The following is a 16,964-nucleotide window of genomic DNA, read 5'->3' on the forward strand; positions in this document are numbered from 1 at the left end:
TAAAAACAAATGAACATGGCACGGAAGCAACACTCTTAGTACGCAGCACCTGAAAAGAAAACACATTGGAGCCTTCAATGGCAGTGAAGAGAGCTGATCAGCAGGATGAGTAACCATGTTTGTTTCGTTTTAAAGTGGGGAAACGTAACGTTAGTTTCTCAGGTAGCTCATCTGATGCTTTCCTTACCGTGTTAGTAGGTTACAGACAGGGATAAGGTTGGCTACTTATTTTACTTTTAATTTCATTTAAATTAGCTTAAGCAGCGTTTATATTTTCTTTATAAATAAATTAACTTGCATATTATGAGGGCAAGGCTTTTAAAGTTTAAATCTTCTGGCAAAGATAAAGAAAAGAAGATCCTGCAATTTATGGAAGTAAAGCAGAATAAAATCCAGCAAGATCAGTAATATGTCAATTAATTATATGCCACATTCCCATGTAAATATCTGTCTTTGGAGGATGTGTTTTTTTTTACCACCCCTAGTTCTCTCATTTTTATTCCAAATACAATTTATAATTTGAATCACAGGGCTATTTTTATCTCTATGGTTCAGTATTTTCTCAAGCAGCAACTTTAACAGCTATACTTTCCTGTCTTAAAAGGCAGAACTCTTCTAGTCTAAAAAAAACTCATTTGTTGAAATGGGGGGACCTATTGTTTGAACCCCTTAGGGGCTTTAAAAAACAAAAATGCCTGTCTTTTTTTGCGCTTTATGAAACAAAGTACCCTATATTTTGTGGTTGTACAGCTACATTTCTCATGTAAGTTTGCGTAGTTTTTACACAAACATTTATTTTTCATATCGCACCAGTACAGTTAATGAGCAACCTGTACTTGTGTGCTTGTTTGTTCTGTCTAAAATGTTTATTTTGGAATAAAGAGGTTAATATAAAAAATTTTTTTTGTCCGATTCATCGATTAATCGAAAAAATAATCGGCCGATTCATCGATTTTTAAAATAATCGTTAGTTGCAGCCCTAATTTATTTATTTATTTATTTATATTTTCAGGGGTTGACGTTAAGGAGTTTTACCACTTGCCCAAAGGGCAAGTGACTTTCACATTCCATTTGCTCAGAAACAATTTTTACTTGCCCAGTATAATGTTTGATATATATAGTTCCTAATATTAATTTTTGTATATATATCAATGAAACATGTTTGTTTTGTAAATGTCTTTTGTAATTCAGTAAGTTTACAGGTTCCTGGTGTGTATATGCATGCGTCAGATAATGAACTCAAGCCTACATTACCGTGTTAACATGCTTTTCAATCCTTCCTGCACATTATTTTCAAACTAAATTTTGCTTTAAACTGTTGTGTGGTTTAAAAAAAAAAAAAATAATTATATATATATATATATATATATATATATATATATATATTTATTTATTTTAGTCAGGATATATATATATATATTTTTTTTTTAGTGAGGATATATATATATATTTATATATATAGGCTGTAAACTATGGTGATCAGGTGATCAGTGCTGGATGTCTGGTGTTGAGATAAAACATACGTGTGCCCAAACCCTCCATACTACATCTTCCTGGTAACCGTTGCTATGCAGCCTTTTATCTTCTGTCCTGCTTAAAGGGTTGATCTGTTTTGTTTTATTTTGCTTCCTGGCCTGTAGGTCAGACATTGTCCCAACAAACTTAATTTGGTGGAGCCTTTTGCTAACGGCCCTTAGGGAATTGATGCAGCTATGGAGCTTCTAATGCTCTCTTTCTTTTGAAACTTATCCAGGTCAACATGATCAATTAAACAAATTATGTATTTTAATGATATTAAGAAAAAAAAAATGTTGCAGATTGAAAAAGCACTGATTAAAAAAAAAGAAAAGAAAAAACCTAATTAACTAGCTTATTGCTGGTCCTCTCTTGCATCCAGCTGACAAAACTTGCATTCATTTATTTTCTTTAGCTGAGGCATTTGAACTTTTAAGCTGTTGCATTTTGCTGAGCACTCTGTGATCAGAAAGGCCAGTAAAATATGAAAGGAGATTTGTTTCATTACTGTTGCGATCAAAGAGCACACTTTTTTTAAATGAAATGTATAAAAAAAGAAAGAAATTAAATTTTAGAAAATGTTTTAATCATAAAAGGTTTTGAAAAATAACTTTTCTGTTTTCTTTTTTTTATTTCAAATTTATTTTTCATGTTTTTTTAATAATGTTTTTGACAGATTTTATATTTTCAAACTACTTTTTGAAATTTTGTGTTCTGTAGGTTGTCTTTTACATATTACATTCTTTTTAAATAGCATTTTACAGATCACATTCTCTTTACTTCTGGAGGAAGGCCTTTTATCTGGAGTGAGAAACTAAGAAGCATTTCTATTGGTTTGCATGAAATTTAGCAACAACAATTTTTTACTGAAGGGCTAGCCTTTGTTTTGGGTTGAAAGTGAGGAAAATGTAATCTGTAAAACACTATTTAAAAAGAATGCCATTCGTAAAACTCAATCTGAAAAACTAAAGTAAAAAGAAACTGAAAATATGAAATGTTTCTTTTTTTTTAAACATGAAAAAAGAAATCTTTAAACTGAAAAAACAGAAAAGTAACTCTCAAAACTGTGTTTTGGTTACAACATTTTTCAGAGTACTGTTTCTCGATTGCGTTTTTTAAAAATTTTCCATTTATAAAATCTGTTCTCTTCTTGCAACAATTATGGAACAAAACTCACTCCATAGATGTTACAGTATCTTATTTGTTATTTTTAAATGGCACCTTTAACAGATAAAAATCACATAGTGCTTCCCAAGAATGAAAGAAATTATAGAGGCAACTGATTTATTAAACATAGCCTAAATTGGTGCGATTTTTGTTTTCCTTCAAAAGTAGTTTGAAAGCATAAAATTTGTGAAAAAAATATATTAAAGTAACATGAAAGATTAATTTGAAATAAAAAACAATCAGAAAAAACAACTAAGAAAACAGAAAAGTTACTTTTTTTTTGTTAAAAGAAACAAAATAAAAACCATTTGAGTAATACTATGGAGGGCAGAGAGAGGGAAGGGGTGTTCCTGAACCTTGGAGTTTGGTCTAAAACCTCACTATCCTCGGTTCTTAAACAGGATTTTGACTGGTCATTAAAAATAGTTAAGTCATTAAATTATTATTTTTTTAATTAAGGCCTTAATTGGCTTAAAAATTCATAAAATGGGAATATTGTGGCATTTAGATGCTTTATTTAAAATAAAAAAATACGGTTCTAAAAACAATTTCGTCAGATATATTGCAATTTATTTGCATGGGACTCCGGTTGATCATAAAGCTGTACGTTCAGAAAAGAAGCTTGAGGAAAATGCAAATACCAATATAAATAAAATATGAGATTCATGGGTACTTGTTGGCATTACAATTATTTCAAAGGGCATTAAAAAGTAATAAATTCATCATTCCTGTATAAAGCCTGTTAAAAAGAGCTGTGGCTGATGTTCTTAAACAAAACTATCAGTGTCTCAGAATCAGGGCTCATCCACTGCAAGTTTTTTCTTTTTTTTTACATTTAGACTCAAACTCCAACTATCCAATTCATTCCTTGATTTGTTTCTAATTTCATAAAACAACCTTTCTTTAAAGACACGTCATGTTTAACGTCCAGAATTTTCAGAAAAGCAGACTCATGACAACAGCCTCATGTCACATTTTACACCCCCCAACTTTGTTTTGCTAACAGGACACTGCTTTTCTAGCATGAGCCTAATGCTACGTTGACACCGCGAGCAGCAGAAACGCGCGTGCTGCTTCATTTTTCATGCTTGTACAAGTTTAGTTCTGACGTATGGCTGAAGCATCTTTGCTTCTCCGGCTGGGCGTTGGAAAAAGTGGATCTGATGCATATTGGGTGGTGCTACCCTATCATTTCTTTGCCTGTAACAATGGCAGCTATATTTGCTGGGATCAGTGGGTAAAAAGTAGTTTTAATGTTTTTTAAATGAGGGAGTTTTAATGTTTTTAAACATAGCATGAGCCCAATGCTACGTTTACACCGTGAGCAGCAGAAACGTGCGTCCTGCTTCATTTTTTGATGTTTGTGCAAGTTTAGTTCTGATGTGCGTCTTTGCTGCTCCAGCTGCGCCATGGGAAAGTGGATCTGATGCATATTGGGCTACCCTAAAATCTATAAATAGTATTATTTTTTTAAGATCCAATCATAACATGTCTGATGTGTATCATAATTGCTCTGCATATTAATCAGTTATTTGTATTATTATGGTTTTAATATATTTAAAAAAAAAGATAAGCTGAAATTTGGGGCAGTAACTTGAAGATGAATCCTCCCCAATGGGACAACAGTGCCATCTGCTGAAAGTATTTTATACTTGTTTTTTTTGTGTGTGAATTAAAAATGAGAAATTATGTTTTTTGGTTTGGTTTATTTTTTATTTTTTTACCTCCTTGAGTCCCTATGGCTAACAATTAAATAAGCTCCCAGCAATCTGGGTTTTTTCATGTCGCATTGACACTTTAAACATGTGTAATCAAGTTCAATGCTTTACTTAGGATAAACTCTAATGTTTTTATCTTGGCTGTTTTGGCCATAAACAAGACCCTTGGCTACATTAAAGGTCGTATCAGAAATCTGATCTAAACAGTCCTTTGAATGACCAATAGAGCGGTGGTCGGTCTTGTTAAGAACCGGGGTGGAATGAAGCCCGTTCTCTGGTGGGCTGGGCTGGAATGTGACATAACACAGCAGACAGACTGGGGCTTATTGTTTGTTTTTTCAGTAGCTACTTCTGCTTATTGAAATAAATGTTAATTGTGCTGAGTGTATCTTTGAATATATTTTGCACATAAAGCTGTTGAGCTTTTGATTTATCAGTAACAGAAAAACGGAAAACCCTTTGTCTGATTGGTCTAAAGAAGATAGAATTGTTGATTTGAGTCCTGAAAATGAAAATAGATTCTCTGTGGCTCCGTAAATTTTAGATTTAATTTTTTTCTCCAAATTTCTAATTAAACATGTGTTCTTTGCCTGCAACAATAGTGGAGCAGAGTTCACTCTATAATTTAACATTAGCATCTTTTTTCCTGCCTTTTCTGCCTGTTAACCAACAATGTTTGTAGTTCTGATCCATGTTTGATTCACCGGCTCCTATAAAGGAGACAGATGGCTCTGTTTGCTTTGGTTGAGTCAGCAGATGACGCTGTTCACTGTTTACTCTGCTGTCTAAATAATATATACATCCATTTAGAAAAACCAAAAAAAAAAAACAGGTTTTATGGAATGGGCAGAAGTGTGTTTGTGTCTTTTAGTTATATTGCTTTGAAGTCAGCAGAACTACTGCACCATGTTAAATGACTGATTTAAATCCAGCTGAAAAAAACAAAACAAACATCCAGTAGTGTTGAAATGGGATGTGATGACAAAGTGCCACCAATAGAGGGGGCTACTTGCACACAAGTCTGAACAGAAAAATGCTCCCATGTGTTTAATGTTTCACCATCAGGTGTCATCACAGCACACCTGTGGTTTGCTGTAGCTTTATATAAGCATTAGTTTCCCCTTTATCTCTATTTTATTAGTGCTGCTTTCTGGTATAAAAAGGTCACTTATTAAACTTTTTCCAAACACTTCAATAAAAGGAGAAAAACCTTTCAACCTTCCAAAAGAAAAGTTCCCTACTCTGTTTATCCTTTTTAATATTTACTGTCAGTAATCTAGCGCTTTCAAAGGGCAGTATAAATGTATATATATTTTTGCGCTGGGTGTGCATCTTCATGGTTTCTCTGTCTGTTCCCAGATGCTGCAGGACTGTCCCAAAGCACGCAGGGAAGTGGACCTTCACTGGAGGGCTTCGCCGTGCGCCAATATCGTGCGCATCATCGATGTTTATGAGAACCTCTATCAGGGCAAGAAGTGTCTGCTTATTGTCATGGAGTGGTGAGCGCACAGTTTGGCTACACTCTGTACAATGTTGTTTTTACCTTTTCTGGAGCAAAATTTATATTAATATCAAAATCATGTTGGATTTTAGCTCCAGTTGTCTGACGTGACATAAAATGGAAGAAAAACAGTTTAAATAGGTTTAATTTGACAGAGTTTAACTGAAAGGTTTATGTTTGAGGCATATCCACAGGCCTAACTATCTGAAGGACTGGTGTGGACATGTCCCCCCCAGTAATCTCTGCTTTTTGCCCCTTTCCGCTCATCTTCTTTAGCTAAAGATAACAGAGTTGGGAACAGCTAACTGTATTCAGAGCGTTTTGAGTCTGTCTTTTTTTTCCTTTCTTGCGCTGCTCCCATGTCCCGCCTCCCAGTGTGACATCATCGGATCCGTCGCTTTGAAACATCTGATTTGAGGTTGCATTTTACTGCGCAGACAGTAGCTATGTGGTTGGAGGAGAGACACACAGCAGCATTAAATGGCTGCTACTTTGATGTATGTTTAAGTAAAAGTTAGAAGACAGGTAGGTTAAAAAAATTAGAGACGCCACTGAAAAATCTGTTAAACATACGGAGCTTTTTCAGCAAAAAAAGCAACAGATTCTAAGTTTATACAAGTTAGTAAAATAATGCAAGAAGCTTGAGAAAATATAGTTTAAATGTTCTTGTTAAAAAAAGCTTGGGTTCTCAGAGGACCATGGCTCCCAGTTCCAGGTTAAAATTAACACATCTTCTTATTGCACAGACAGAATCAGGCTGCAGAGCTTCTACATATCTCGAAATCTTGTTTCTGGCATCATTATATTAGTAAAGAGGTTCATAAATCTTTTTAAAGAAAGGGGAGAGCTGCAGATTTAAAGGGGAAACAGATTTACTGGGATATGAAACATGCAGTAAAATATATCTCCAAGTTTACCACAAAGTTTACAAGAATAAATATATGTTTGAGCTCATTTTTGGAAAATATAAAAATCTAATGAAAGCGTTTAGGTGGAGTAACTGTAGGTCGATCAGCACCCACCCTTAGAGCGTCCCCACCAACTTTCATCACAAAGTTACACCCTTGGTCATATCTTTCTTAGACTGACTCCCATGAGGAGTTATTTAGGGTAAACAAGGAGGATTTAATCGCCTTGTGGCTTAGATGGGAAGTTTGTAAAATATCCTAAAGCTTTCCGTCTCTACCTGCAGCTTCATCCATTTTAATATTAGTTTTATTTAATGTGTCTTTATCATAAATCCATAAGGTCAGTGACGTATACAATCATTCTTTTTTTTTTTTATCAAAAAGGTCAATTATAAATCTAATTGGTTTTTACTTTCTTCCCAAATCTCTTTAGTGTTTTTTCAGACATCCCTTTCCTCTACTGCACAACTGTTAGTAGTTTTATCAAATGTTAGAGTTCTACTTTATGAACTCTAACATAACTTTTTGCTTTATGTTATTTTTTTGTTTTAAAAACAAACATTTCTAATATTTTATATCAGAGGAGTTTTCATAAAACTTAATACTTTGCAATAGCATCTGTTTGGGGGCCTTCTTAGCATTGAAAAGCAGGAAATACAGTCCAGGAATTAAAACCATGTTGATAATTAACGTGATTTGTTAAATATGTTTATATTTAATTTGATTTCTTTTATTAAATGTTTTTATTACTACTCCATGGTTGAAATATTTTAACATCTGCAGTCCTTAAAATCACGCAAGGCCTTACTTTTTCCTTTGCACTAATATTTTTCGGTTTAAGTTTAAATTTTTTAAGATAAATTAGTTTCTTCTTCTTTTGTTTTGAGGGATAATCCTACTTTTTTTTTATCCAGTTTCTTTAATTAAAGTAATAGGGAAGTCATATTTAAATGTTAGAATATTTAAAGGAGACTCATCCACGACCTCCGACACTAAACTCTCCTCCTCTTGCATGTTTCCTCTGTCCATAGCGTTCCTTGACAGTGTCGTTTCTAAGTCACCAATTTAGTGCTACTTTGTCCCAATGGAATTTCCCATTGGGAACCTACTAGCACTAAGTTGCTAACTGGTTAGCAAGATGCTTCTGACAAACCGGCCACAATCAAACTTGCTTGCGAACCTTCCACCATAACAATCCCGCCCTCTTGATAAACGATCAATCACATTCACTTTATTCACTCGTGTAAAGTCGTGCACCACTTGGGAGAATTTGGAAATGCAACGATTGGAACGGCCGTTTCCGTACAACTTTAACATAAAATAACATACATTTCAATGGAATGCTTCAAAAAAAAAGACAACAGGGGTTTTCTTTATTTATTTCCACTCTGCTTAGTCTTCATTTTCCTTTCATCTTATACCTTCGCCAGCTTCTCTTTTGCTTTCCTTTTGTCGATTTTTACAGACTTTCAAAGCTCAACAGAAATTTGCTTGTTAAAGAGGAAAATGCTTTTTTTTTCCTTTCTCAGTTTCTAATACCTCATTAAAAATCTTGACTCAGCTGGATATCACACCTCTTTTAATTCTTACTTTGCTTAGTTTTTAGATGTTTTACATTATTTACTAACTATATGCACATAGGCAAGGAATTTAGGCCAAGCTTAAATTGCAGTGAAGACTTCTTAAATTTTGTTGAAAATGAAATGGGGAAAATAAATCCAACAATAGTAGAATTCATGTGAATATGCACGGTTCTGACCTTGAGACTCTGGATGTAAACCGTTTCTGTGGCTGCTGTGGGTTTCTGTAGCACTAACCTGAAGGTAAAAGTCCAAGCTGTTTGGGCGCCTCTGTCCAGGAGATGCTGCAAAGCCACAGTTGCCGTGTGGCTCTTAAAGCAAACTGCAGGGTGTCCAGCAGGGGGTGCTGTGTTCCCCTTCAGATGCTTCAAAGTCCATCACTCAGAGGATTTGATGACACAGACATCAGGGTGACCATTCTTTCTTCCGGGACTATTCTAAGAAAAATAAAGTCAGTATTTTTCAGGACTAATCATCATTCTTAAAAATCTGGTCACCCACAAAACATGTGGCGTGTGAATAATCCAGAGGTGGCGGCCGTTCACGAGTTAAAGGAAGCGCTTCACAGGCGTGCTGATGTGTCTGATCCTAATCATCAGTCATGGGTAGAAAAAACAACAAAAAAACCTCTGTTTGTGTCAGACTTTACATCCTGATTAATATGATACTGACCCAACGAAGAGTGAGTCAGTTACTCTCTAGAAATGGAGGAAGAAAACATGAAACGAGGAAAGAAAAAAGACAGACTTCACATGTTTCATCTGATCACAACATTGTGGCTTCAGTGGTCAGGGTAGTTTTTGTGCAGTGGGGAAAATACAGTAAGAAACTTGACATTCCGGAGATGTGAAATTGTCGTGTTGCATGTCTGAAAGCAGAGGATGTATTGGTCTACCGCTAGTCAAATAAAATATATGGTTTATTTATCATATGCTGTCTAGGAGTAAAACAATTTGGCGTCAGTGTTATATCAGATTTTAGATGGCAGAATTTGCCATCAGTTCATCATTAAAGAATCAGTCTTATAAAAAATGTAGGGATGATAAACACTACTAGAAGCAATAGAAACAAGAGGAGGAATCATATATTTACTTACTACTGTGAAATCGAAAAACAGGATAACATACAAAGTAAAAAATAAATCATCTTTTAAATTCATATTCAAATATAGATATACTTTTAGATATGAGAAATACAATATAATATACTTTTAGATATGAGAAATACAATATAATATACTTTTAGATATAATTTACCTATTATATCTGGCCCTCTGTGGTGAGTTGTTTGGGTCATATTGTCAGATCCAACGAGTGAAAATAGACGCACCTCATCATAAATCTGACCCATAGAAACCAGTTTTACCGTTAAACCGGAGGATTTCAGCACTGAGAGCTCATAAATATACTGGATGTTGAAATAAAGATGGAAAATAAACTCTTTAGTTGCAGCATATGTGTAACTTTTTGCTATTTATTTGTAAAAGCTACAGTATAAACCAACCACACTCTATAAACACTGCATAACTAAAATAAAGTCAGATTGAATAGCATACTTTTACCCATCCTGTTCGGATGTCTATTTCATGAGCTTTGGGACCTGAAAAATAACTTAGTTTTTGTAAGAAATCGTTAAAGTTTTCGCTGTAGAATGTGGTTCCGCCTAAAATGATTGTTACCCTTTGCAGGTTTAGATAAGTTTTTATTCGACCAATTAGTTTGTTTCAGTAAAACTTTCCACTTTACCTGAAAGCGTTTGCAGGACTGACATTAGACTGATTAATAACATGAACTTGGAGTTTTTTTTTTATATTTATGGCTTTTATGAAGGGTCATTAAGTGAATTTTGACACTTGTAATGTAGGTTGGCGTTATTTAAAATGTCTTTGTTGCAACCAAAAATGTACTTTTTTAATTACTTGACATTGGCTAAGAAATCCATGATAAATACACTATATTGCCAAAAGTATTTGCTCACCCATCCAAATTATTGGAATCAGGTGTTCCAATCACTTCCATGGCCACAGGTGTATAAATTCAAGCACCTAGGCATGCAGACTGTTTTTACAAACATTTGTGAAAGAATGGGTCGCTCTCAGGAGCTCAGTGAATTCCAGCGTGGAACTGTGATAGGATGCCACCTGTGCAACAAATCCAGTCGTGAAATTTCCTCGCTCCTAAATATTCCACAGTCAACTGTCAGCTGTATTATAAGAAAATGGAAGTGTTTGGGAACGACAGCAACTCAGCCACGAAGAGGTAGGCCACGTAAACTGACGGAGCGGGGTCAGCGGATGCTGATGCGCATAGTGCGAAGAGGTCTCCAACTTTCTGCAGAGTCAATCACTACAGACCTCCAAACTTCATGTGGCCTTCAGATTAGCTCAAGAACAGTGCGCAGAGAGCTTCATGGAATGGGTTTCCATGGTCGAGCAGCTGCATCCAAGCCATACATCACCAAGTGCAATGCAAAGCGTCGGATGCGGTGGTGTAAAGCACGCCGCCACTGGACTCTAGAGCAGTGGAGACGCGTTCTCTGGAGTGACGAATCGCGCTTCTCCATCTGGCAATCTGATGGACGGGTCTGGGTTTGGCGGTTGCCAGGAGAACGGTACTTGTCTGACTGCATTGTGCCAAGTGTAAAGTTTGGTGGAGGGGGGATTATGGTGTGAGGTTGTTTTTCAGGAGCTGGGCTTGGCCCCTTAGTTCCAGTGAAAGGAACTCTGAATGCTTCAGCATACCAAGACATTTTGGACAATTCCATGCTCCCAACTTTGTGGGAACAGTTTGGAGCTGGCCCCTTCCTCTTCCAACATGACTGTGCACCAGTGCACAAAGCAAGGTCCATAAAGACATGGATGACAGAGTCTGGTGTGGATGAACTTGACTGGCCTGCACAGAGTCCTGACCTCAACCCGATAGAACACCTTTGGGATGAATTAGAGCGGAGACTGAGAGCCAGGCCTTCTCGTCCAACATCAGTGTGCGACCTCACAAATGCGCTTCTGGAAGAATGGTCAAAAATTCCCATAAACACACTCCTAAACCTTGTGGACAGCCTTCCCAGAAGAGTTGAAGCTGTTCTAGCTGCAAAGGGTGGACCGACGTCATATTGAACCCTATGGATTAGGAACGGGATGTCACTTAAGCTCATATGTGAGTCAAGGCAGGTGAGCAAATACTTTTGGCAATATAGTGTATGTCCAAACTTAGTATAAGCCTCTATTTAGATATTGAAGCATTTGCCACTGTAATAAGTTAACATCTGTGCAACTAGTCTAACTAGTTCATGGAAGCTGTTATAATTGCTCTAAGAACGTGAAGGAGTTTTTTCAATATTTATGACTTTTATTAAGGGTCCTTCAGTGAATTTTGACACTTGTAATGTAAATTGACATTATTTAAAAAGTCTTTGTTGCAACAACTTGTCATTAACAGAACCAAAAATATACTTTTTAATAACTTGAAATTAAAGTTGTAGGGAAACCATATTTAAATGTCAAATCATTCTGGCTTAAACATGCATATAAATACCCTTTATCAGACGATATTGTCCCAAAATAAAATAAAAAATTCAATTTAAAGAAGAAAAAAAATCCTGTCTTAAAATCTGTGGGGGGTTTTTCTCGTTATCTTATGCAGGCTAGTTAGTTATACGTCAGCTTGTACACCTAATTCAGCCAATTATATATCAATGGTCATCTGTCAATCAGATTTTTACTGTCATTGCATCTTGATTCATATGTTGCAGCTAATATACACAACGGTTGAAATAAGAACTAAGAATCATGTCCTTCCCCATTGAGTTCCGTCCCAGTGTTCACAGGGATGGACGTCTGTGTCTTCAGCAGGCGTAGAGCTAACAGAACTGGCAGCATTGCGAGGCAAGGGCTCAAACATGTACGGCTGTAAGCCTTCTACGCCAAACCAAGCTTCTGGCGTCCTCTTCCACAACATCTTCATCCCCGCTTTCCTCTTTTAAAAAAATGTGTGATGGAGGAGACTCATCCATGACCTCCGACACTAAACTCTCCTCCTCTTGCATGTTTCCTCTGTCCATAGCGTTCCTTGACAGTGTCGTTTCTAAGTCACCAATTTAGTGCTACTTGGTCCCAATGGAATTTCCCATTGGGAACCTACTAGCACTAAGATGCTAACTGGTTAGCAAGATGCTTCTGACAAACCGGTCACAACTAAACGTCCTTGCGAACCTTCCACCAAAACAATCCCTCCCCCTTGATAAATGATCAATCACATTCACTTTATTCACTTGTGTAAAGTCGTGCACCACTCGGGAGAATTCGGAAATGCAACGATTGGAACGCCCGTTTCCCTAAAACTTTAACTAAAATACTCCATCATAAATATGTCCTTACTTTTTATAAACCTTTATTCAGATGTATTTAACATAACTCAAGCATTTGAAAGTCTAATAAATCCTCTTTGCACCTAGTCCAAGTTCTTTAAGAGTCATTATTAAAATGGTGTCATGGTAACCAAAGTTTAGACGCTAACAAATGACGGTGTAATGTGAACATAGACATCTAAATAACCTTTTAAATGTTTATGACATGCTATGACATATTTATAATGATTCATGATTTCCAAGTTGTCATAAAAACATGTTTTTCTCTGTCAAAAAGATATTTAGAAAATAATGTCAGCTTTGCATTAAATGTGTCATAGTTCATGGAATGACACTTAATGATGAGTTATAATCATTCCTGTTTGACAGAGGATATGTCCTGGATAAGGCAGAATAATGTCTCACTCACACTCATTCCTGGAAGTAAAATGTTCCTGTTTTTCAATTCAGTTTTTGAAATTATGACAAATCAAGACTGCCATCTGTTTGAAAACAAAGCAACATAAAAGAATTATGAATAGAACAGGGTGTCCTTAAAAGTCATTTAAAGATTGTTTTTCAAATTAAGGCCTTAATTGACATTAAAATCCATTAAATGTCATTATTGTGGCATTTAAATAAATTGCTTTATTAAAAACAATACGATTTATAAAACATTTTTGTCAGATATATAATATCGTAATATATTTGTGCGGAACTGATTCCGGTTGATCGGATAAAAAGCTAGAGAATGGCAAAATGAAACGACAAAAGCGGCTGGAAAGCGAAGAATTCGGGAAATGACTGCAGCCTGTTGATGGTAAACATGAAGAATTTCACCATGTTTTATTTATATATATATAATATGAATGAGAGTCATGGGTACTTGTTGATGGCATTAAAATGATTTCTAAGGGTATTAAAAGAGCATTAAAAAGTCTTAAATTGCAGTTAATCATTCCTGTATAAACCATATAGAAGATAATGTAATTAAAACCTCTATATATAAATGTTTACTCTATAAACATAAAAAGTTATGTGATGAACAAACGACCTGATGTTTTGTTCATCTCTTAGAGCATTTATCATAAGTTTTCATGATTCCTGTCAACTTAGATTGATCCTTATACTCACAGCACAGTCCTGTATTTAGCAAAAAACAAACCCACATCATAATTGAGATCATTCAGTTTCTGTGTATTTGAGCTCCACACATTAAAGTTAAGAAGGCAAAGTTTAGGTGTTCAAAGGTGAAATTTATCCAGGTTAATTATTGTAAATTTACTCAGCATGACCTTAATGCAAAAATGACCCATTTCCCCTAAACAACATTACTGTTATTTCCTCTCCATTTCCACCTTGTTGCATTTTAAAACCACCAAACCCCAATTAAGTTGTCACACGTGCATTTTTTTTGTCTCTGCACAAAGAGCGACGTGTGCGCTGACAGGCGCACATGCAGGAGGGTTGCAAGTGATGACTAATTTCCTTGAGAGATTATATGACAATTTAACAACGAGTTTTTCCTCTGAAATCAAAACATTACCTAGAATATCACTCTTGGAGGAACAGCAAGATGACCTAGTTGGTCTTCTACCTGACAGGAGGTTTTTAATCTTTAACCTTTATTGAGGTTTTTGTAAAGCTGACATGTTGTCCAAAGGGGATCACAATGCCAATCTGAAGTCTCTTCACTAATTTATAAAATTCAGCTCTGATGATTACCCTCCTTGTAAAAATTCCTTATTGATTTTAGGAGCGAACTTTCCAATCTGAAATTCCCAGAAGTCACTTCTCTTACATGTTGACCCCATAAAACGTTTATCAGCGATTATAAGACGATTGCAGCTGTCAGCCATCTTTATTTGATCGTCTCAGATGGTGAAGGATGTTCACACTGCTGATGGGTTGTGAAAGAGTGTAGGTTGATGTGTGTGTGTGTGTGTGTGTGTGTGTGTGTGTGTTTGTGTGTGTGTGTGTGTGTTCATGGATGGTGTTTCAACTTTTTGCTGTTTCAGTGTGAAATGCGTACCCGCTCTCCACCTTTTAATCAAAATCATCATCTTTTTTTGAAACAAAAATCATGCATTTGTCAACAGTTTTCAGAAACATAGAGGAAGAGGGTTGGGCCATGACACTTCAAGAATATCTCCTTCCTCTGAACCATGTTAGGGAAGAAAAGAGTTCGATTTGCATAAAAGATGCCCTGCATTGCAGAATAAGCTTTCTGGTGTCTTGTTTCTCAGAATGCAAAATTTAGCCGGTTGTGAAGTTGGAAGCGTGCTGTGGTTTTGGGGAGGGGAGGGAGGGGGGTCCTCTTCATGGCTGAGGAAACGGTCCTTGGCGACACGAGCCTTTTCTACAGATGTGAAATTGGTATTGATGATCTGATCTGAAACTCGTGCAGTCATAGTGAGCAAAAAGATTAAATGAAACTTATGGAGTAAGCTGGAGAGAGTTTTCTCGTACTCTGTTCATTAGTTGCACTTTTGGCGGTATTTGCTGAGACTTAGTAGTAATCTGTAGTACTGTTTCTTTAGGAGTTTATCTTCATAACTAGGGTTAAATGATTTGGCCAATAATCAAAATTAGGATTATTAAATCATTATTTTCCTTTTCTCTAACCACAAACATAGAGATGTTTCTGAAAGCCGGTTTGTCTTCAACTTTGTTATTAACTTTGTGTAAAAAAGTTCCTATTTCAGCATGTATGCATTGATCTGACCCTCTTTGTGGCTGCTAGCCTACCTTAAGCATAATGCAGCCACCTACAGTGCTGGAGTGAGAAATTTAGTGTCTTAATATTGTTGAATGTAACTGGACCAAACACTGAGAGCCTCTGTGATTTGGAAATTGCGATATATATTGAAAATATTTAGTTCATCATCAATATATGAAATAATTAACAGTGACAGGCTCTCATACTACAAGAAGTATAAGGTATCCAACGCCAGACTCCTCCATGTCATATGCTGTGTTCACACTGAATGTGTTTTGAGCTGCAAAAAGCTGCGCAACGCCTTATCTTGGACACTTATGCACATTAAAAAGTGTTTTAAGATGTTTTTAAGCGAAAAGTGAATCTTCAGACATCGTCCAGGTTTCGCAGCATTATGATTGTGCTTTTAAATGGTGTGAAGCTGTTCTGAGCAGCAGATGATTTCTTTGGGTGTTAGCTGGTAGAGATTATAAGCTCTTTTTCAAAACGTAAAAACTGCAAGTACCAGAATTAAAATAAATGAACACTGACTAGTTTTGACATATTAAGATTATGTAGGTCTAAATCATCAGTGCACTTTTTATTTTTTAAAAAGCGGGAAAATATTCTCCTGTCTTATGATGCAAACTCAGGCTAGCTTGTTTACATCTTTTTTATTTACATAATAATCTTGATAATATTTATAGGTTTTATGCTGACAGCTCTGTAGGGGGAGTGATCAGCCGACTCCTGGATCAGCTTTTCTGATCGGCTCCGTGGTCATTACAAGTCATTAAATTATTATTTCTTAAATTAAGGCCTTAATTGGAATTAAAAGGTATTAAATGTGACTATTGTGGCATTTAAAATGATTTATTTAAAAAAGAAAATACGGTTATAAAAATTACAATTTAAAATGACAGTTTCGTAAGATATATCATATCGCAATACATTTGCTCTGAACTGCTTCCGGTTGATCGTAAAGCGGAGTGTCTGGAAAAACGAGGAATGGACATGGTTGCAGTCTGTCGGCAGTTAATATGAACGCGTTTGACGTCTTTTTTATATATGTGTGTGTGTATGAATGTATGTATGAAGAAGTATTAAATTAGAGTTAATTATTCCTGTATAAACCCTTAGGTTGACATGCTGTGTCAAGCTGTAAAAGTTTAGCTTTTTTAAAGGGAAACGCTGTTTTTTTTTTTACATTGGGCCCTTGATTTTATGTTATTACATCATGTTCTACTCACCCATATGAGTTTTGTGTCATTTGAAGCTGTTCTGAAGATAGCTGGCGGACCATAAAGAATAAATTATGAACAGTTTAGTTTGTGCCTTCAAGTCGTTGCCCATAGGAAGACATTACTTGGATATAACCTAATGGAATATCTTCAGAACAGCTCCAAATGACACAAAACTAATATGGGTGAGTAGAACATGATGTAATAATGTAAAATCAAGGGCCCAATGTAAAAAAAAATGGCGTTCCCCTTTTAACTTTGTAGCCGTTTTATAAATGTATTAAAGCACAGG

General features: G+C 35.7%; 1 protein-coding gene across 1 annotated transcript in view; it reads left to right on the plus strand.

Annotated features, from left to right (window-relative positions):
• The window catches only part of mapkapk2a (MAPK activated protein kinase 2a), a 63,853-nt gene that overhangs the window by 32,635 nt on the left and 14,254 nt on the right, over window positions 1-16,964 (plus strand). The window contains exon 2 of the mRNA XM_038298097.1: window positions 5,760-5,899. Coding sequence (XP_038154025.1) covers window positions 5,760-5,899 — 140 coding nt within the window. The remainder of the gene's footprint in view (window positions 1-5,759; window positions 5,900-16,964) is intronic.

This window comes from Cyprinodon tularosa, unplaced genomic scaffold, assembly GCF_016077235.1.
Source record: "Cyprinodon tularosa strain WSP-4 unplaced genomic scaffold, ASM1607723v1 ctg40, whole genome shotgun sequence".
NCBI lineage: Eukaryota > Metazoa > Chordata > Actinopteri > Cyprinodontiformes > Cyprinodontidae > Cyprinodon > Cyprinodon tularosa.